Source organism: Oryzias latipes, chromosome 15 (genome assembly GCF_053564925.1).
Source record: "Oryzias latipes strain Hd-rR chromosome 15, Olatipes_Hd-rR_3.1".
Lineage (NCBI taxonomy): Eukaryota > Metazoa > Chordata > Actinopteri > Beloniformes > Adrianichthyidae > Oryzias > Oryzias latipes.
In genome coordinates this window covers 2,099,318-2,120,325 of record NC_136251.1, presented here as the reverse complement: position 1 = coordinate 2,120,325, position 21,008 = coordinate 2,099,318, and the positions used below count along the sequence as shown (strand labels likewise).

The 21,008-nt window shown below is 40.7% G+C and overlaps 1 protein-coding gene across 4 annotated transcripts in view; it reads left to right on the top strand.

Annotated features, from left to right (window-relative positions):
- Window positions 1–21,008, top strand: part of nckap1 (NCK-associated protein 1) — a 53,475-nt gene that overhangs the window by 12,106 nt on the left and 20,361 nt on the right. The window contains exons 3-7 of one of the 4 annotated variants that reach the window (XM_023963062.2): window positions 4,881–4,898; window positions 14,094–14,204; window positions 19,595–19,681; window positions 19,759–19,815; window positions 19,903–20,045. In XM_023963062.2, the coding sequence (XP_023818830.1) occupies window positions 4,881–4,898; window positions 14,094–14,204; window positions 19,595–19,681; window positions 19,759–19,815; window positions 19,903–20,045 (416 nt within the window). Of the gene's footprint in view, window positions 1–4,880; window positions 4,899–14,093; window positions 14,205–19,588; window positions 19,682–19,758; window positions 19,816–19,902; window positions 20,046–21,008 lie in introns of all 4 variants that reach the window. The other 3 variants (XM_023963061.2, XM_011473276.4, XM_004086622.5) reach the window with 3 other exon arrangements.

Sequence of the window (21,008 nt, the reverse complement as noted above, 5' to 3'; positions counted from 1 at the left end):
TAGTGAAGAACAACAGAGAAAATTCACTCTAAAGGCCCGTTCACACCGGGACGAATTTCGCCGGCGATTTTCGCCGACGTTTAACGCCTCGTGACTAAACAAAGGGCACCAATGAGAGTGTGCACACCGACGCGAAAAAACGCCACGCGTCAAAGCGTCAAAAAAAAACCCGCCTCGGGTTCGTTTTTTTTTTCGCCGCGTTGCGTCGAAATCTATACGACCAATGAGAACGGCGCTTTTGCACACGTGTCTGGAGCTTCTGAAGTTACAGTAAAACGCCACTTGGCATTAAGCGCCATCTAATGTCGGGGAATGACATTGCATGTTCGCTCGGCTCATCGTCAGCAAAAATCGCCTGGGTGTGAACACAAAAAACGTGGCGAAAAACGCTGGCGAATAACGCTTGGCGAATATACGTCCCGGTGTGTACGGGCCTTAACCGTTTACACTTATTTCTGCATACCTGGTTCTACATACACTGTAGGTCTATACATTTATTTTAAAAATGAAACTGGTTTCTGTTGCTTCTGCAGGATCTGTTTGATGGGAACTTTAAAGATCTTTTTGAGTATAAACACTTTAAGCAAAACACAGAATTTTATAGTTGTTCATTTTATTGTACACGTTTGATTCACCATGATCTGTAGAGGCGGCCGTGGTGCAGCGGTAGGGCGGTCGTCCCATGATCGTAAGGTTGCAGGTTTGATTCCCGCCTTGGACGCCCATGAGTCGAAGTGTCCTTGGGCAAGACACTGAACCCCACCTTGCCCCCTGTGGTAGGCGGGTGCCTGTGTTTGGCAGTGGAGCCAAATGTGTGAATGTGTGTGTGAATGGGTGAATGGGTCTCTGACTGTAAAAGCGCTTTGTCCTTGTAGGTGGAAAAGCGCTATACAAGTATACGCCATTTACCATTTACCATTTAAATGATAATTAAGTCGTGTATAATCATCTTCATCCAACCCTGTCTTCTGCATCCTCTCCTCTAACACCATCTACCTTCATGTCTTCATTCACTGCATCCACAAACATCCTCCTTGGTCTTCCTCTAGACGGCAGCTCTAGACTCAGCATCCTTCTACCAATAGATTCACTGTCTCTCTCATGGACATGTCTAAACCATCTCAGTCTGGCCTTTCTGACTTTATCTTCAAAACCTCCAGCATGTGCTGTTCCTCTGATGTACTTATTCCTATCCATCCTGGTCCCTCCAAAGGAGAACCTCAGCATCTTCATCTCTGCTACCTCCAGCTCTGCTTTCTGTCTGTGCTACTATCTCTAGGCCAACAACATGGCTGCTCTCACCACAGCTTTCTACACCTTTCCTTTCATTTGAAATGAAACTCTTCTATCACACCTGACACTTTTCTCCACCCATTCCAATCTGCCTGCACTCACCTCTTCAACTTCTTTTCCACACTCTCCACTACCCTGGAGTGTTGTCCCAAGATACTTCAAATTCTCCACCTTATTTATATCTTCTTCATGTAACCTCACTCTTGTTGTGTAAATATGTCCAGTTTCTCATATCAGTTCTTATGCTACCTTTAGGCTGTTCAGGAACATTAAAAGTTTTCAAGCAATCCCTTTCAAATGACCAGCAGTGAATCCGAGAACATGATGCGGACAAAAGTCCGTAGCTCCCTGCACAGCCGTGTGCAGTCTTGACACATTTTTTCTAATTTAGTTTCTGTACATTACCACAGTGAATTTGAAATAAAACAACTAAGATGCCATTGAATTGCAGACTTTCAGCTTTTATTCCATGGGTTGAACAAAAAGATTGCATGAAAATGTGAAAAACTAAAGCATTTTTTAAATACAATCCCTTCATTTCATGGGCTCATAGGTAATTGGAAAATTGACTTCCATGCTATTGCATGGGCAGGTGTGGGCAATTCCCTTGTTATGTCATCATGAGTGAAGCAGATAAAAGGCCTGGAGTTGATTAGAGGACTCGTGCTGCATTTGGAAGATTTTGCTGTGAACAGACAACATGCGGTCAAAGGAGCTCTCCATGCAGGTGAAAGGAGCCATCATTAGGCTGAGAAAACAGAAAAAAAACGTGCCAGAAATTGCTACAGTATTAGGAGTGGCAAAATCAACAGTGTGGTCCATCCTGAGAAAGAAAGAAAGAAAGAAAGCACTGGTGAACTCAGCAACGCACAAAGACCTGGACGTCCACGGAAGACAACAGTGGTGGATGATGGCAGAATCATTTCCATGGTGAAGAGGAACCCGTTCATAACAGCCAACCAAGTGAACAACACTCTCCAGGAGGTAGGCGGATCAATATCCAAGTCTACCATCAAAAGAAGACTGCATGAAAGTAGATCCAGAGGGTACACTGCAAGATGCAAGCCACTCATAAGCCTCAAGAAAAGGAAGGCTAGATTGGACTTTGCTAAAAAGCATCTTAAAAAGTTCTGGAAAAACATTCTTTGGACAGATAAAACCAAAATCAACCTCTACCAGAATGATGGCAAGAGAAAAGTATGGAGAAGACGTGGAGAAGCTCCTGATCCAAAGAACACTACATCATCAGTAAAACACGGTGGAGGCAGTGTGATGGTCTGGGCGTGCATGGCTGCTAGTGGCACTGGGACACTAGTGTTTATTGATGACGTGACACAGGACAGAAGCAGCCCAATGAATTCTGAGGTGTTCAGAGACAGACTGTCTGCACAGATCCAGGTCAATGCAGCCCTGTCTGCGCAGATCCAGGTGAATGCAGCCCTGTCTGCGCAGATCCAGGTGAATGCAGCCCTGTCTGCGCAGATCCAGGTGAATGCAGCCCTGTCTGCGCAGATCCAGGTGAATGCAGCCAAACTGATTGGACGGCGTTTCATAATCCAGATGGACAACGACCCAAAACATACAGCCAAAGCAACTCAGGAGTTTATTAAAGCAAAGAAGTGGAATATTCTTGAATGGCCAAGTCAGTCACCTGATCTTAACCCAATTGAGCAGCATTTCACTTGTTGAAGACTAAACTTCAGACAGAAAGGCCCACAAACAAATAGCAACTGAAAGCCGCTGCAGTAAAGGCCTGGCAGAGCATTCAGAAGGAGAAAACCAGCATCTGGTGATGTCCATGAGTTCAAGACTTCAGGCTGTCATTGCCAACAAAGGCTTTTAACCAAATATTAGGAATGACCATTTGGTTTTCAGTTATTTCATTTGTCCAATTACTTATGAGCCCATGAAATGAAGGGATGTTTTTAAAAATGCTTTAGTTTTTCACATTTTCATGCAATCTTTTTGTTCAACCCATGGAATAAAAGCTGAAAGTCTGCACTTCAATGGCATCTGAGTTGTTTAATTTAAAATTCACTGTGGTAATGTATAGAAACTAAATTAGAAAGAATGTGTCTCTGTCCAAAGATTTATGGTCCTGACTGTATTTGCAGTCTTCTGCTGACGTCTGCAGTCTACTACAGTCTTCTGCTATCATCTGAAATGATTTGATGTCGACAGCAATCCTCTGAAGCTTACTGCAATCTTTTGCCCCCTTTAGCTGTGTTTTGCCAAATCTGCAGTCTTTTTCTGCCATTTGCAGTTGTTTGTCGTCTGCAGTCTTTTGCAGCTGCCTGAAGTTTTCTTTAGTCTTTTGCTGCAATTTTCAGTTGTTTGTTGTCGTCTTCTGTCCAATCTTCTGCTAGGTATGAGCTTTTCTTTCGGCACTTGAACATTCATCATATATTTTAATTTAGAGTATTTATTTTATCCAAAGAGAAACTTGCTCCTTATATCTGTTAATTTAAATCATGTAAGCATTTTATACTACAGGAATCTGTCGATTCAGGGTTGCATGTTAATTGGGTTTCAGAAAGAAACATTTAAGTTTTATCTCCCTAGACAGATCGTATACACATTTACATCAGAAGGTTTTCTAAATGTCATTTAGACCTGAACTCACCATGAGGCTACAGCCTGATGGATTTGACGGTCACACTTTAACCCTTTAACATCAGGGCTGTAGCTGCAGCGTTGACGCTCTGTGAAATACTTTAACTCTTCAACAGTTTGTCCAATTGATGCAATTTCAACACATTATGAATTATTTTTTAAACATTTTAGGTTACTTCAGCTACTTCAACTAATAGAAACATATTTTATTTACTTAAACTTATATCACTACTTATAATTTTGTTTGGATTATTTCATATTTTATTCCTGCTTTAAATATAAGTCTATTTATTTTGATTATTTTATATTTTTTGTTTATCTTATGACTTTGTTCATAAACTGATGGGACTTTGTTGCTTAGTAAAAATCCTTGATGCATTTTTAGCCCCCCCCCCCTGTGTTTCCATACAAATATTTTTTCTTTTGCCTGAGGAAAAACACATGGATGAGGGAAAAAACAATCCCATCATGCTTTGTGGCTCACCAAAGAGACACTAAGTGTGCATCTAATTTGAACATGATGAATCCAAAAATATGACAAATGTTCCCCTGTGACGGGTGTTGTGCTGATGTACAATATTTTGCTCTGTAGCCATAATTTCCTCAAATCTGGTGATCTAAAAATGCAGATGGTAAAAAGCGTTTGTGTTCATGTTCCGTTTTGTCGCTTAGGCTCCAGCGGGATGTAATTATCTGTAAATGTATATTTCTGTTTGCCTGCTAAACTATGAATCGTCTTTTAAACATGACAGTGTCTGACGTGTTAAATGAAACCTGCAGCTTCAGCAGACACAGCACAACCTGTACACTTTTAAGTGGGTGTGCACATGGAGCGTGCACGTACGTGTGTGCGCGGTGTGGAGGCCAGAGTGTGTACTGATGTGTGGATGCTGATCCAGGAGTTTGTCTGGGTGGCTTTGGTTTTGATTTCTTTTCTTCTTCTCTCCGTCCCAATGCTCCCCCCCCCCGTGCAGCAAGGACAAGTTTGGAAGGTTTGCAAACTTTCTCACCTTCCACTGATGACCCCACCCCACCCCACCCCCCTCCCTGGTCTGTGGTGCCTCCCTCTTCATGTTTGAGTCATGTGTGAGTGCGGCTGAGCTCCATTCACTGTCAGTTTGATCAAAGCCAAGCAGGTTCAGTGTGTCCTTCATGTTTGTGTCCCAGCATCTACTCAAACATCTGATCGTGCCACTGATGGTTACATCTGCGTGGCTGGTTCAAGCCCCGCCTCTCCCACAGGTGTGAAATGATTCCAGTCAAATTCGGGGATCTTCCCAATGAAAATCAGACCACAGACATTCCCAAACACCAGCAGAGAGACATTTCAGGCATTTTTCTGATTCTCCCTCCTTCACACGCCGGTGCCAAGGATCAGAGTTCTGCTGGTCCCACTTCTGCTCTAGAGGGTTTCAGGCAGCACAAGTCAAGGCTGCAGGCTCCCTGTGAACCAAAGACAAACATCCCGTTTTTCTCATTATTCCTCATGTTTTGTGTTTTCAAACAAATTTATTGTAAAATAATTATCTCCATTCAGCAGTTTTCCTAAATTCTTCTGACATTTTTACACACTTACAGCTAAGTCCAAAGTTTATGGACTTCCTAAATCATTAGAGAGATCAGAAAAGAGTTTATCAATCCAATTTTAGTGTTCAAAAGGTGATCCACTTTTATTGTAAAGGAGACTAAAGTATTCGTACTGTACTGAGAACTGTCTGAGATCAATCTGTTATATTTGTGTTTACACTGGACTGCTTGATTATATTTTGATATCAATAATATTATTCATAATGATTATAATATTGCACTGCCTCTATAAACTCAAAAATGTCATATTTATGTATGTTAGAAAACAATAAGACACATTTTAAACTCTTTCTCTCAGTAAAAAAACTTTTGCTCATCTATGTTTTCTAAATAAACGATCAGCTAGAAGTTTAAGTAAATTTCAGCGTTTTTCTCCGTCTTTAAGTGACTGGGTGGAGGTGTCCGATTGTGGGCTTGCATTATTTTAGCAAGTGTATTTATATTTGTCATAAATCTAAACTAACTTATTTTTCACACAGCGAGCAGCCTGGTGTAGCAGTTCCCCCTCTCAGGTGTCATTTTGTTCAAACTGTGCAGACTCCTCTAATACTTCAGAGTACTTGTTCATATTTCCTGCAGAAGTGGAAACATTTCAGTCTAAAGCAGACACATGTACTGCAAAGTATGTTACACTTTGAACGTAGCAATGACTACTTACAAATGAAGTAATGCTTGTGCCACTAAAATGACAACAAAGGTCACAGTCTTAAAATTCAATTTTCTAAACTGCAAACAAAATGTTCAGATTTAAAAATATAATTTTCTATTAAATGTTTGTCAGCAAAACTGTTTTCAGAATCATTTTCTTTGCTTCTAAAATACATGTTTGCAGTTGTGACTCTGCATAAACATGTGCTACCAATCCACCAATCTCAGACAAGGGGGTTCACACCGATTGGTCTGGATTCCATCCAATCACGTGTCTTTGTCTGGCATTCAATCACTTTTTGATTGGGTTTAACCAGGATTCTACAACCTCTAACCAAAGGAGGAAGGAACAACAAAGCCCAAAAAGTACAACACTACTTTGGATTGAAGTTATTGTTACTATTATGATTTACACAAAGGGCTGTCGTTTTTTCATGAATGAAACGTGAAATATAAGGAGAATAGAAAAATTCAGATAAAAATGTGTTTTCCAAGTATGCTGATTTTTCCTTAAAGGCACTCTTGAAATCTTTTCAAATTAAGCAAATTTACTCCATTGAAACTTTAACAACTAGAGTCAAAATGGGATTTTCTCTTCTATACGCAAAGAACTGGTCCAACTATTTTTTTTAATCTATTGTAAAATAATTCTCAGTGGTCTTTAATTATGATCCTTCAGTTTTTAGGCGAAATCAAAAATCTGTGTTGTTTAAGACATACGTTTTGCAGAGCAGCAGGAGTTCATCAGAAATTTGCCTCTGAGTTGTGGGCGGGACTTTTGGCACAGACATAAGCCTCCACTTATTTCCCATGATTCTCTTATTTATGTTCTCTCCTGCTAGCTTACAGCTCCTCACCCCATGCTAACATTAGCGGAGCAACAAAAATGGCGGGCAGTATTGGGTCTATCCAGCCGGACAGCTTTGAGCCAGATACCAGTTCAGAAAGCAAAGACGTTCATGGATCCATTTACAGTTACAGTCTTTTCACTGTCATATTATTGTTTCAGGAGCTCCTCAGACATGAATCTCGTCCATCCATTTTCAGAACCCGCTGAAGCCCGTCACGCGTCACGGGGCTGCTGTTCAGCACAGCGAGGTGTAATTATTGATTTGAAGGGACGGGACAAAACAAAAAGTTACAGTTTGGAATGCAACCAATGCCATGTCCAGAGGCCGTCTAGCTAACGGCTCATTTGCAGACCAGGTCCCTGAGACAAAACAGACATAAAAAAAAAATACAACAAAAGCAGTCACAAATACAATATAGTACATATAATACAGAATATTTAGATCCAACAACAATAAAGATTGAGAGAAAGCAAGAATCAAGACAACACGTCTAAAAACAGCTGTGTAAAAATATATTAACCAGGATCATGAAGGTCACAAATGGAAACATGAATTTTATAACTAAAAAAGACATTTTGGACAGAATTGTTTTTAAAACTGAACATTTTGTTTGGAATTTAAGGAGTTTTAAATTTTACAACTGCAACTTTTCTGCTCATTTTGCTGGCAAACATATTACTTGATAATATCAACATTGTTTTTTTATCTGCGATGTATTGATTTTATTTTGTTTTAACTTTTATCTGACCAGAATGTGCAACAGAGTTTTAAAAAGAAAACTTTTTTTTTCTTAATTCTGAGTTTAAAGTCATAAATTTAGAAAAAAGTAATGAATTAATGAGAAAAAACACCCAAGTTGTCTGTTTATCGGAGCCTAGCTTGAAGATGACAGATGTGGAGCATTTTGTGAAGTTTTATTTCTGGAAAGGTTTCAAAAACAAAGAAATTCTGACCCTTTTGGCGACTCAAAACCAAATTATTGTTAGTGTATCCGGCACTCTGGGGTTCTGTGTCGGTAATGCAGAGTTTAATACATAAAATAAGGAGCTCAGAGACACGTTGGGGTGAAGAGGACCGCTACTTTATTTTCCATTTCATTCACATTCACAGAAGTCCATCCATCACAGTATGTCATCAACCTGTCATGCGCACAAGAAACACCAAAGCAGAAGGAAAACATTGTTACATAAGACCCCCCCCCCCTTTAGATGATGATAGTTTTAAAACATTCATTAAACAACAAAGATTAATAAAAAATAGGCTCTTATATTAGCAAAAGAACGTTGAAAATCCAAAAAGTGTGCTTTCTCAGACAGAAACGTCACACAGACTTAAAGATCTTGTCTTTCGTGGAGGAAGAAAGGACTGAAGAGGACATCCGCAGTGATACCGATGTCCCTTCAAACCACCCCTCCATCAATAAATAAATCACGTTTAGTGGGTCTGCTCTGCTGCTGCGTGGCGTTCACTTGCTGCTCTGTATGCTCACTTTCCTCTCTGATCTCGTAAATTTAAGAGTTTTTTTTCCTCATAATTTCATAATTGTACTTTTTTTTTGTGGCCCTAAAACTCTGTCGTAAGAATGCAACACATTGAGATTGTGATCTATTTTGCAAAGGGATCCGTCAAAGAGTTTAGCAGCACACATTTAAAACGAAAACTTCAACAATATAAGAGTTTAACAATGTAAGGGAAAAACTGTTAGGTCAATAAGAAGTAAATCTGAAGACAATAAACATTATATAAAACCAGCATTTAAGGGTACAATAGTTAAGAACCATAAGAGTCACATCTTTGGTTAATCAAGAGTTAGTGGAAATATGAGCACAGGAAGAGGAAGTACAGCTGAAGTTCTGAGAGCAGGATTCTGTTCACAGAAACACTTCCTTCAGAGATTCTGAAACCCAGCTCAAAGCAGAAAACAGGACTTCTCTAGAAAACCACCATTAACGAGCTTGTGGCATCGTTGCCCTTGAGATCCCTGGATACTGACTTGGATCAATTGCATTTTTACATTAAACAATCCCATCATATTCAAGATTTAAAGGATCAGAATTATCCATTTCTACTGGCCGAATTGTCAGTAATATTAGTTACTAAGCCTGTTTACGAGTCCACAAAAGCAAGCAGATTAATGTTAATGCACTATGGAATATATTTATCAATTTTGTAACTCTGACTTTGTCATGTCCAACAAATGGACCTCATGGGTAGTGTTTAATGTGACTACATTCCAAATGTTGTGTTTTTTTCCGTTGTTCACCTTAGTTTTCCACATGTGTAGAAATAGTAATAAGACATTGTTCTTTTGTAAAAGAAACACCAACCTTTTAAATTGAATTGTCACCATCTGTTGTTTGGCTGAGAAATATCCTCCTTCTTTTTCTACTCTTCACGGTCCGATGTTCACATTCAAACCGATCAAAACTGACTAACGATCTGTGGGGGGCTGGAGTTTTTTTCCCCTTTCTCTGCTAATTTAGACACCGCCCCAATGCCTCTACTGGTGGATTTGTGCAACTATAAATGACAATGAAAGAGCCTGGGCTTGTGCTGCTGATAAATTTGGCTGCAGCTGCTGCTGCCACCATGTCGGGAAAAGCCTGATTTGGCCCCAGGGCAAAAAATTCAGTGTAATTTCTGAGATTGGGATTCCTCCCACCCCCTTAAATCCTTAACATGGCAAGATAAAACGTAGGGTCAGGGCTATGAACCTACACTATCTGTGGGAAAAGAAACAATGTCTGCTTACTGAGTGTATCTAACTAGATAATAGTTTGGTGTTATCTAGTGTCCCGTGGTGTGGCAGCCAGACATGGTTCATATAAAGGCTAGCATCTGTGCCATTGTGAGGTCAGAGTTGAAGGTGTCTGTCGGTGAATGTCTGCTCTTCTGATCGAGACCACCTTTAGGAAACCCCCCAAGTTCAGTTTATCCCTGTGGCCTGAAAATGCAGGGTTGTGCAAGGAAGGGCATCCGGCGTAAAAACTCTGCCAAACCACCTGTGGGAATTCGCCGTGGGGCCCCTGATGGGATATGCCGAAAGGTGAACAACAACATTCACCAATTTATAACAGAGATCAACAAGACATAAATGAATACATCAAAACAACCAAAAACTCAAATATCTTCAGTCTCTGCAGGACTTTCAAGTCCTCAAGTTTTGAGAAATGAAGGATAGAAAATGCATTATTGGATTTTCATTTATATTTTGTTATCATTTGTTTATTATGTATTATATTCCTCTAGTGGTTTTTAGGGAGAGCATTCAGATGTGTCCATCATCTGCCACTAATGATTATGAGCTTTGATCTGTCACATGGGTTAGTATTAGCAATGCGTATCATTGATACTTTTATTAATAGGTAAATGACATTTAAAACTAAAACAGAAAAACAAACCTCTTCTATCAATTACAGACTGGTGTTATAAATATATTTAATAATTCTAATGCCCTTTAAAACCACGCATTTCTAAAACTCTGGATTTTGAGGAGTGGAAACCTATTTTCTTATTAATTTTTCATGTAAGTTAAAGCATTTATTGATTGTAAATTCACTGTAGTTCATCACTGCCAATGCAGGGACATAGAACTGAGTCAATTGAGCCTGCCCAAGTTTGTCCTATTGACCCTTTTAGCCCCTGTACTTCTGTCCTTTGCAGTGTTCTTTATGTGTTCCTCTATCAGCCTGACAACAACCTCAATTCTAACCAGCTTGTTTAATAAAGGGCCCGTCTACATCCCAGGTTGTCTCAAAGTGCTACACATCAGCATCAGAGCTTTAATTGAAAAAAATCCAGTTCAGTCATATATCATTCTAAATAAGTGACCAACAGATTACATGGAAGGGTCTTCAGGGCAATTCCTGTTTTTCCTGTCATTCTTTCAGTTTTTACCCAAGTCCAGAAAAGACCTCCACCTGAAATATGTGCATTTTTGTTAAATTCCTAGTGTTGTTCAGAAACTGCAGTGTGACATTTACTTGCTCTTTTGAGTCTGTAAAAATGATTTCAAGGCTATCAGTGTCAAACCCACAAATTCAGATGGGAATGCAAAACATTCCAACCATGTCTGTTCTCCATCTCCTGCTTTACAGTTGGCCTTAAAGCTCAAAGAAGATTGTCCTTCATTCTTTTAAAGTCTTGCAGCCACTTCACTAGATCTTTGCAGATCAAATAATTAGAAAGTAACCTGAAACCGACAAGACATTTAAAGTAGAGTTTTTGCACATTTTTTAAACTCTTTAATGGCTTTGTTCTTCATCAGCATCCCTATGTGATGTGACCACATCGTACGACCCCACGGTTTCCCACAAGTAATGAGGTGGTGCATGTTCTTTTTGGTGATCACATGTTCAGATTATAGGCATGATCAGAAGAGTGTGTCAAACTGAACCTTTAGCACAGCTGTCATCGTTGGGTAACTTATCTGAAAGGTGTGTTGGATTTCTACGTAGGTACTGCTTTGGTCTATACTTTATGCTAGAGCAGCCCAATACCGATCCCAGAGTCTGTCAGAACCTGGAAACCCTTATCCAGATCATCAGCAGGAAGTAGGTAGAGAGGTGGTATAGGTGGGTGGTAGACCTCCAGGACTAGAGCTGGGCAGTGCTGCTTCAGGCAGATTTAAACTGTCTTATAAGACATTGATGGAGGCTGGCTTCTGGTGTGAAAGTTGGAGGTTTTGTACAGAAATGATTTGAAGACCCACTCCAACAAAAATTGTGTTTTTGGTTTTCATAACATGTTTATGTAACATTTTTAGCATGACTTAGGACAGGTATAAAGAAAATTAGGCTTAGTACTGCATTTCTTAATAGTATACCACTGGACAATGCGGGTGTGACTTCACTCATAGAAAATGTCTTACCTCCAGCAAAATGAATCCAATACAGTTGCCTATTTTCCACGATTTCCACTATCGCCAATCATAAGTATGCGTGGTCGAAGCCCACACCCCTTCCACTGACAGCAGCTTAGGAGAATCTGTCAATCAAATGTCAGGCATTTATTGAGGCATCTGATTGGTGGGTTTAAAACTTGAACAACTTGCAAGACAGGAGAAATATCATGAAAAAATGAATAGAAGTCAGACCGAGAGTGGCTATTCAGCCAAGTAGTATGACTGAGTAATAGACGGCCGTGGAGCAGTGGTAGGGCCGACCTTTTATTGGAGGATTGCAGGTTTGATTCCTGCCTTGCCCGTCCATGTGTTGAAGTGTCCTTGGGCAAGACACTGAACCCCACCTTGCCTCTGGTGGAAGGTTGGCGCCAATGTTCGGCAGCGGAGCCGCCACTAGTGTGTGAATGTGTGTGTGACTGGGTGAATGGGGCTGTGACTGTAAAGCGCTTTGGGCCTTTGAAGAAGGTAGAAAAGCGCTTTACAATTATACGGCATTTACCATTTAGCATATTATTTCTCGATGGAAGTCTATGGGATTTAGGCTTCGTAGAGCCAGTAGGTACTTCCTATTTGGATTCCACTTGCAGACAAATAGATCCATCTACATCTTTGTTTTCCTCTTCTGAGCTGGAATCTGGATCCAAAGTCATACAGCTGGATAACTCTGATATTGTGCGCCATTTTTGTTGGACCACTAATGATAAATAGGGCTGGGTTGATAAAATGTGCAAACCCTGTAAATTAAAAATTGAATTGAATCGAATCTGGAAAAGGTTGGTGATACCCTAATGTTAGGTTGGGGTTATGAGGGGCTGTAAGCTAGTAGGAGAGAGTGTACACAGGTGTATGATGGGAAATGAGCGGAGGCTTACACCGGGGCAACAGTTCCACCCACAACTCAGAGGGGAATTTCTGATGAACTCCTGCTGCTCTCCAGAAGCTATGTCCTAGAAAACGTCAGTATCGTAGTTAAAGATCACTGGGAATTCTTTGAAAACAGATCAGAAGAGGATCAGAGTGGGACTTTAAACTGAATTTGTCAGGTCCCATTATGTAAGAGTGCTGCACACCTCTAGCTTCAGCACTGAATCAGCACTCCTGATGCTTTCCCTTGTCCGGCCTCATGTTAATCCCTGACAATCCCAGTGAAAGCACTGATCTTTCACCCCTGTACAGTAGGTGGCAGTGTGCCCTTTTGTATGTCCTCCAGTTTTAGATAATGGGCACATTTAGCTTGTTTTGGAATTCCTTCCCTACTCACTACATAGTGCACTATATAGTGCCTTTGCCATTTTGTAGTGCTGTCTGAATCTACTGTTCCAAAATCGAATGCCCTACAAATTTCCCAGAATTCTCTGCAAAAAACCAAGTGTGCATTGATGCACACTAGAATAAATACAGACCACAATGCATTCAGTTTTCACAGTTGGTTTTGTAGGCAGGACGTTGAATTGGGTTTCAGTCTCATCTTTTAAACACACACTCACACACACACACACACACACACACACACACCCGTGGGAAGGAGAGGGTTGTGGATGCAGACTAGAGCAAAAATCTCATAGAAGCTTATCTTAGCCATCATTTTTGTCATCTTTCATCCAAAGTTATTTTCCTTTCTTTTTATTGAATTTTTCTCTTTTTCTACATCGCCCCCCTCCCCCCATCACTGCCTCTCTTGCTGTAGTGCTGTTTGAAATGATCTCATCTCGTGCAGCTCCCAGTGGTTCTTTGTCTTTTTTATTTAAAGCCAGAAGCAAAATAATCTTTTTATAAAACATTTGGTGATGGCCTGGATCAGGTGGAAGTTTCCAAGAACTTTCATAATGAATCTTTGTGATGTTCCAGCCTAGAACCACTGGTGAGCTATGTTACAGCTGAACCTGGTTTATCCAGACATGAAACTTTCCAAACCTCAGCACAGAGGCCTCTCTGGATAATCTCCAGAAATCTTTGTTGCCCTGCATCTGCATTGAATGTAGATGGTGTGAGTATTGCCTGCCCCCCCCCCCCCCCCCCCCCCCCCCCCCCCCCCCCCGGATAAACCAGGTCCCACTGTAAATCCTGAATGTTTCCTGGTGCTAAAACCAAAGATTTTGCTGAGTGTCAGAGACTGAAACCCAGAGTGAGAGCTGCCTCCATGTCTCTGATTCTTTGGGATCATCTGTCCTCATGTTCTCTTTTCCTCTCCCTTCCAGGCTTGTGGAGATCCCAAGGCTAAGCCTTCATATCTGGTGGACAAGAACCTGGAGTCAGCTGTTAAGTTTATAGTGAGAAAGTTTCCTGCAGTGGAGACGCGAAACAACAATGTGAGTGTTTCTCTGTTGTGTGTTTCAGCTCTGCTTTCTTCTGCACTACAGTTTTTATGTTTATAGTCGTACCTGTTACTGTGCATGTTTACATCATTTTTCTAAATATTCCAGTTTCCTATACCAGGTTTCATGGGAACAATGAAATCTTAACTAATAAAAAGTAGTTCATTTGATTTTTTTAGGGGTTAGCACATTAATTAACAGCAATTATTGTAGCGGTCTGAACCAGAGCTGGTTGGTGTTCCGGTGTTATCATGTGTTCTATGTTGGGAGTTACAGTGAACACACCATCCACAAATGCTTATCGGCCCCCAAAGAGGCGTGGCTAGGTTTATATTGTGGCAGGTGAGACCTCTAGTGTCCTGTAGCTGAGCTGAGCATGTTCAGCTGTAGGACTTTGGCCACAGCAGCCATTCCATAAAGAACACTTCATCTCCACGTCTCAGTGGAGGAGGACTCTTTATATTTTCATTTTAATCTCTGGAATGACTGCTAAAGTCTGTAGAAGTCTACAGACTTCTGTAGCAGCTTCATTGCTGATGTTTAACAGGATGGTTTGAAGGAGTTTTTCCTCATTGCTGTTTTTAAAGAGGATGTCGAATCAAACATGTAGATTCTAGTTTGGTAGAAAAGACTTCACTTTTGTTTAAGTTTAGTCAAATATGGACCAACTTTAAAAATCCTCTAGCTGTCATTTGATTTATTAAAATGAATAGATTCTGCTGTTCTCTGATAGAAGAAGAAGAACAAACATCTGTTAGTTCTAGTTGTTGAATAGGCAAAAATGATTATTAGATGTTAAGATCTGACTCTGGTTTGGATACTGAAGCAGACAATATTACCCTCTGTCTTTTGTTAATCTCAGTCAGCAATGTGATTAGTTGTGATTAAAAATGTAAACTGTTGTGCAATATTCATATTTTCGTTTAACTGGTTTTAAACTGTCAAATAAAATTACCATTTTTATCCCAAAACCTGGAGGTATAAATGATATTTTCTGTTGAACGGGGACTGTTATTGGCAAAAGTAGAGAGCACTGCATAGTTGAGATCTGGCGCTTTGGTGTTTCTGCCGTTTGTGGAAACAGTTTGAGCTCTTGAACGTTTGCTAAATCACTAGATAATAAAAACCTTTAATGTATGAAGTTTAAAGAAATACAGTTTTTGTGTGTTCAAGCTTCCACCTAAAAAGCACCCATTGTCTGTTAACATGCTCCTCTGTGAAGATGCTGTGCCAGAATCAGGTCATTTGCAACAATCTTTAAAGAGACACGGGTGTGCTTCATATCTCTGTCCTTGACCTTGACCTTGACCTGTGTATAGCAGCTTAGCTCATAGGTAGTTTGTGCTCACACAGTACTAATGCCCGTCTGTGAGCATCTGTCAACTTCAGTTTCTGCAAAAGTGCCTGTGAAAGCTGATCACTGAAGATGTCCCTGAAGATGCTGAAGTGTGATTAGGCACTCAAAGACATCCAGATGCTGACAATGTTCAGAAGGGACCATGATTTGTCTCACTGGCTAAGAAATGCAAAGAAAACTAGTAAATGTAAAAGGTCAGTAGTGGAGTAGGGACATCCACTCTATCACCTCAGACAGCCAAAAGATAAACGGGATCGGATTTTTGAAGTGTAGAGTTTGTAAGTGACGTGTCAGACAAACGCAGCTGGATTTTTCCCCAAAAGCGGGTACTCCCAGCATTTGTCTGTTCATTTCAGGGGTTGGACATCTGTCCATGTCTAAATGACACACATGAGATGGAGGGAACATGGGACCTCACAGAAGCGTTGTCTAGGCAACAGTCTTCCTTCTTCCCGGAGCAGTAGCAACTTTTGCAGACAAGTTGGCTACTCGTTATGAAAGCTAACGCCGCTGTGTTCACTCGTGTGGTTGTTGAGCAGGTCACAGCATTGTTTGTATATGACGACTGGACCCCTGGCATTCCAAACAGGAAGTACTTGCTGGCTCCAAGAAGCCAAAATCCCTTCGACTTGTATAGAGAAATAAACAGCTGTTACTCAGTCATTTTAGCTTCTTAATTATTTTGTTATCAGACACACAGTACATTTGAAAAAAATACCTTACATGTTTCGACAGAGACGTTCCGTTTTCATCAGTGTCGTCACACACAAGACAGACAGCAAAGGAACGGTCATATTGCCATACATCAGAGGAATAACTTAAAGGCCCATGAAAAAATACCACATTAGCATGCCGCTCAGACAACACAAAAACATGCACAACTCCTGGTACACCCAGAATACAATATCAAGCAAAAGAATAAATGCAAATTCATCTACGAATCTACTAAATACCATGTCATACCTGCAATAAAACATGCACGACGAAATTTCATCACAAGAAAAACAGAACACCAGAAGGAATGTGAGCAGGACGACAACAGGCATCTCAAGAAAACACAAAATCAGCACCAACAGACGACGGGAAGCAAGAAAATGCTACCATGGACTGGAAAAGGCAGCGGTCATCCCCACTGAAGAAAACAGACATCGTAGATAGATAGATCATGGAGCAACGTGGAACGACATCCTCCAACAGCGGGTGGACAGTGGAGGGCATATTCACCTGTCACAGTTTTGACGGGTGACTCCGCCTCAGTGACGATCAGCTGTTTTTATGCACGTCACATTTGACCACCTGGTTGGAACTCTGAAAAAGACAGAACGTCTCTGTCGAATCATCAGGTGTGTTTTCCAATATAATGCGTGTTGAGAAGCTATTTCATACTTTAGACACAAGAAAAACGTTATCACACTACTCAGTCATTCATTTTGTGGAGCCTTTAAGAGGTAGAAGTGAGAACTTCCATCAGGCTGATTGCTTAAAGTGGTAACCATAAAAAAGTTGGGTCAGAGCATCTCAAACCAATCACTGCTTAGTGACCACATCTGACTCCAATATGGCAGCGTCCAAATCCCCAAAACATGGTGATTGAAATGATTTCATTTTGTCGGGGAAGGAAGTAAGCCCTTCTCAATGGGTGACATTGAAAACTCACTCAGTCCAGCTGTCATATATAGTCAGTGGGCGTGCTCGTCAAAGTAACAGGAAGTGTGAAAGTTGGTTCCAAGGCAGGACTGTCCGATGACGGCGTCTGCAGTCGATTTGTAAAAACCTGACTACTCATTGTTGATTTATGTGTGCATGTAAACTGGCTCTGTGTGTGTGTGTGTATCTGTGCGTGCGTGTGTGCGCGTGTGTGTCTGTGCGTCTGTGCGTGTGCGTGCGTGCGCATGTGTGTCTGTGCGTGTGTGTGTGTGTTTGTGCGTGCGTGCTTGTATGTCTAACTGCTTTATTTAGTATAACTGTGCAACAATTGTCTCTTACATTGTTTTTTTTCTGCTTGTGTCTGTGTTTGTTTGTTCTGCATGCTAAACTACGTGCTAATTCCGGACTTGTGGCTTTTGGTAAGTTTTTGTACATTTTTGTTAAGCTTTGGATTTTTGTTTTGTGTGTTTTTATCGTATGCTTGGCTTTGCTCCGCCCCTTTGATTTCCTTTCATGAATGAGCTGAGTGACTGTGTGGCTGTTGAACTGCCTGATGTGACAGCTGCTTTTCTTACCTGCTGAGCTGATCACACAGTTGTTTGACTGATCCTGCCAGGCTGCAGTGACCAGCACTCACCTGGTCCCTCCTTTAGATCAAAGGTTTTCCCACAAGTAGGCCTTTGTTTTCATTTGCAACGTTCAGAAAAGGAAAAGGAGGGAGCTGCAGCAGCTGCAGTCACACGTGTCCATCCAGTCCGTGGCTGCAGCTCTGGAGCAGGCTTTGTTTCAACACAACATACTCTCTTCTCACATAATTGTCTGATTGCTGAAAGCAGTCAGTTTGTTCTACAACTTCTTTGTTCTTGTTTTGTTGCACAAATCCTTTTAAATGTAAAAGGTTATCAAGATGCTTGTAGTTTGTATAGCGTTGGTCTGAGGGTTTATTTCATATGAATATTATAGAAAGATATATATATATTACTCCCATAGATAATAAATGTGGTCACACTAAGAATTTATTTTTCTCAAAAAACTTCTGAAGGAAATGTTAACAGATTTGACTAAAGGCTTTTAGGCTTAATCTCCTATTCCATAAATTGTAGAAATATTTTTTCCCCTCACATTTCTTGGATACTAAAGAATCTTGTTATAAATGGGACAACTCCTTTCCTTCTGACTAGATTTTCTGCCATTTAGGATGTTTTATAAAACACTCTTTTAGCTCCTTGTTTGACACACTCTAACGATCTTTGCAAATGTCAATATTTGCCCTATTTTGATCACCGCAAATTCAATGGTACCACTCATTTCTTATTGTTTTCCTTAAAAATAATAATACTACAAATTAAAGGTATGTGGTTGCCAGCGTAAACAATAGTCCTTAGTAAGCGATAAAAGGGCCTTAACATGTTTGATATCAACTGGCCCATAGAACATGGGACATAGGCCATAGCTGCCTTCAGCTGAACATTTGAAGTGGCCTTGTATAGTATTTTAGCACCACCTTTTGGTTACTTATGGAGGACATTCTAATTCCAGCTGCTGTGATTGTATCTCCTGAAGTGTAACCGTTAGAGCAGCGATGTCAGAACCCAGGCCTTGGGGGCCGGTGTCCAAAACGTTTTCCAACCATCCATGGCTAAACTCACCTGATCCAGGTAATCAGGAGCAGATAAGGAAGGACTTCTGGAAAACCAGCCGGAGGCCGGCCCTGAAGGCCTGGAGTTTGACATCCCTGCCTTCAAGACAGAATCTATTTATCTATTTCTCATAGCAGCTTCCTAAGTCATTTAAAAAACGTTTACCATGATGTCATCTGCCAATTAGTAAAACACTTCTTTTTCTCTTTATACTGCACTCTGACAGCAGTTCATTAGGAATGAATGAAAGTTGTGCTTTTAGCATTCAGATGCCATTTCTTTTTAAAGGAATTGCTATTTAAATGTTAAAGGATCTTTGCTTTTGAAAAAATCCACTAACTCATCACATGTTTTCATCGTTTGGATACACACCAAAGCATTTGAAGCATAACATGAAAAAAACTTCAAGCAAAGTAAATATCTTCAAGCTTCCTTAGAAGATGTTTTTTAAGTTGCTGAATTATTCAGCAGCTGCAAAAAGTGACTTTGGTTCATTTAGTGCAGAATTGTAGGAAAAGCAAAGCTGTTCTGGTCTTGCATGAGTTGAGTCTTTAATGGGAATTGGATGGCAGCAGAAGTCTGCATGATGCATTTGTTTCTGCTTCCAAGAGTCAGACGGATGAGGAGAGGCGTCCTGCAGATGCTTTAGCTCTGCTGTCAGGTGGTGGGTCATGGTGGCTGTTGGAAACAGGCTCTGACTTGTTGCTCAGACGTGTTCTTGTGTGGTTTCACAGCAACAGCTGGCCCAGCTGCAGAAGGAGAAGTCTGAGATTTTAAAGAACTTGGCTCTGTATTACTTCACTTTTGTGGACGTCATGGAGTTTAAGGTGGGAGAAAGAACATTCTGGAGGAGTTCAGATTTAAAGGCTGTCACTGATGAGTTGCTTTCCATCTTCATCCACAGGACCACGTGTGTGAGCTGCTGAACACCATTGACGCCTGCCAGGTCTACTTTGATATCGTAAGCGCTGATTTTTAGGTTTGTTCCTTTCAGAATGAAGAAGCTCCACTGAACCAGAATTAAACCTGTGATTGTGTTCTCGAGCAGACGGTGAACTTTGACCTGACCAGGAACTACCTGGACCTGGTGGTGACCTACACCACTCTGATGATCATCTTGTCTCGCATCGAGGAGAGAAAAGCCATCATTGGACTCTACAACTACGCGCATGAGATGACGCATGGAGCCAGGTGACAGAGCCAGGTTCTAGTCCCTCAGTCAGGGTCTGATCAGATCAGTCTGTTCGTACTACGGCTGTCTCTAACAGTTATTTCAGTAGTCGATTGATTTTCAATTAGTCGATTAATCTACAATTATTCTTTACGTAAAGTGATGGGCCACTTTTTTATTTTATTTTTTTTACAAAAGGTGACAGTGCTGGTACTCAGTCCGAGGTGGTTCGTGTCATGTACGGTACTGCTAATGACCGCCGGATCGTACGTTGACAGAAATAGAAAATTTACATGTATAGTTCAGGAATTTCTATTTAACCCTAAAAAAGTTTAAAGTCCGTTCGCGAGCTCTACGTACAAATCACATACAAATCAGGCGTTCATTGATTGCTCGCTGACAGTTCAACTGGTTAATCATTTTCACGCTGAATCGCAGCACTGTGACCAATCACGGACTCGGAATCTTTACCGCATAACAAGAGTAAACCCAAAGTCTGCTAGCTTGATGCTAATGTAAAATGGAATTTCCCATAGGACACCTAATGCTCACGCTTGGTCGACCTTAACATACATGGCTGACTAAATGAACAGCTGGATAAACTCACAGGCATGAATTTTTCAAACTCTTTTAAGGAAAACATTTTTAAAGTTATCATTTGTGGTCTGAAGCACAGTTTTTTCTTAAATCTTCTGGAATACAGTGGACATTCCAGAAGTGGACAAACTGAAAACACCCTCCAGGAGAGAAAGTTGTGCTGTAGATAAGCAACAGGCTGGAGAAAATCTTAGTTGTCAACAGTGATACAGTAGAAGTTAAGTACTAAATCCCTCTCTCCTACTTTCAAAGAAGCTGAAATAATACTCTAAATATCTGAAAAATGAATATAAATGGCCCTGATTTTTTTAAAATATTCAGCGCTCAGGTCTTATGTTCTCCTCAGTAGCCTCCAAGTTTGAAAATGTTTGAGGCCCCTGCAATTC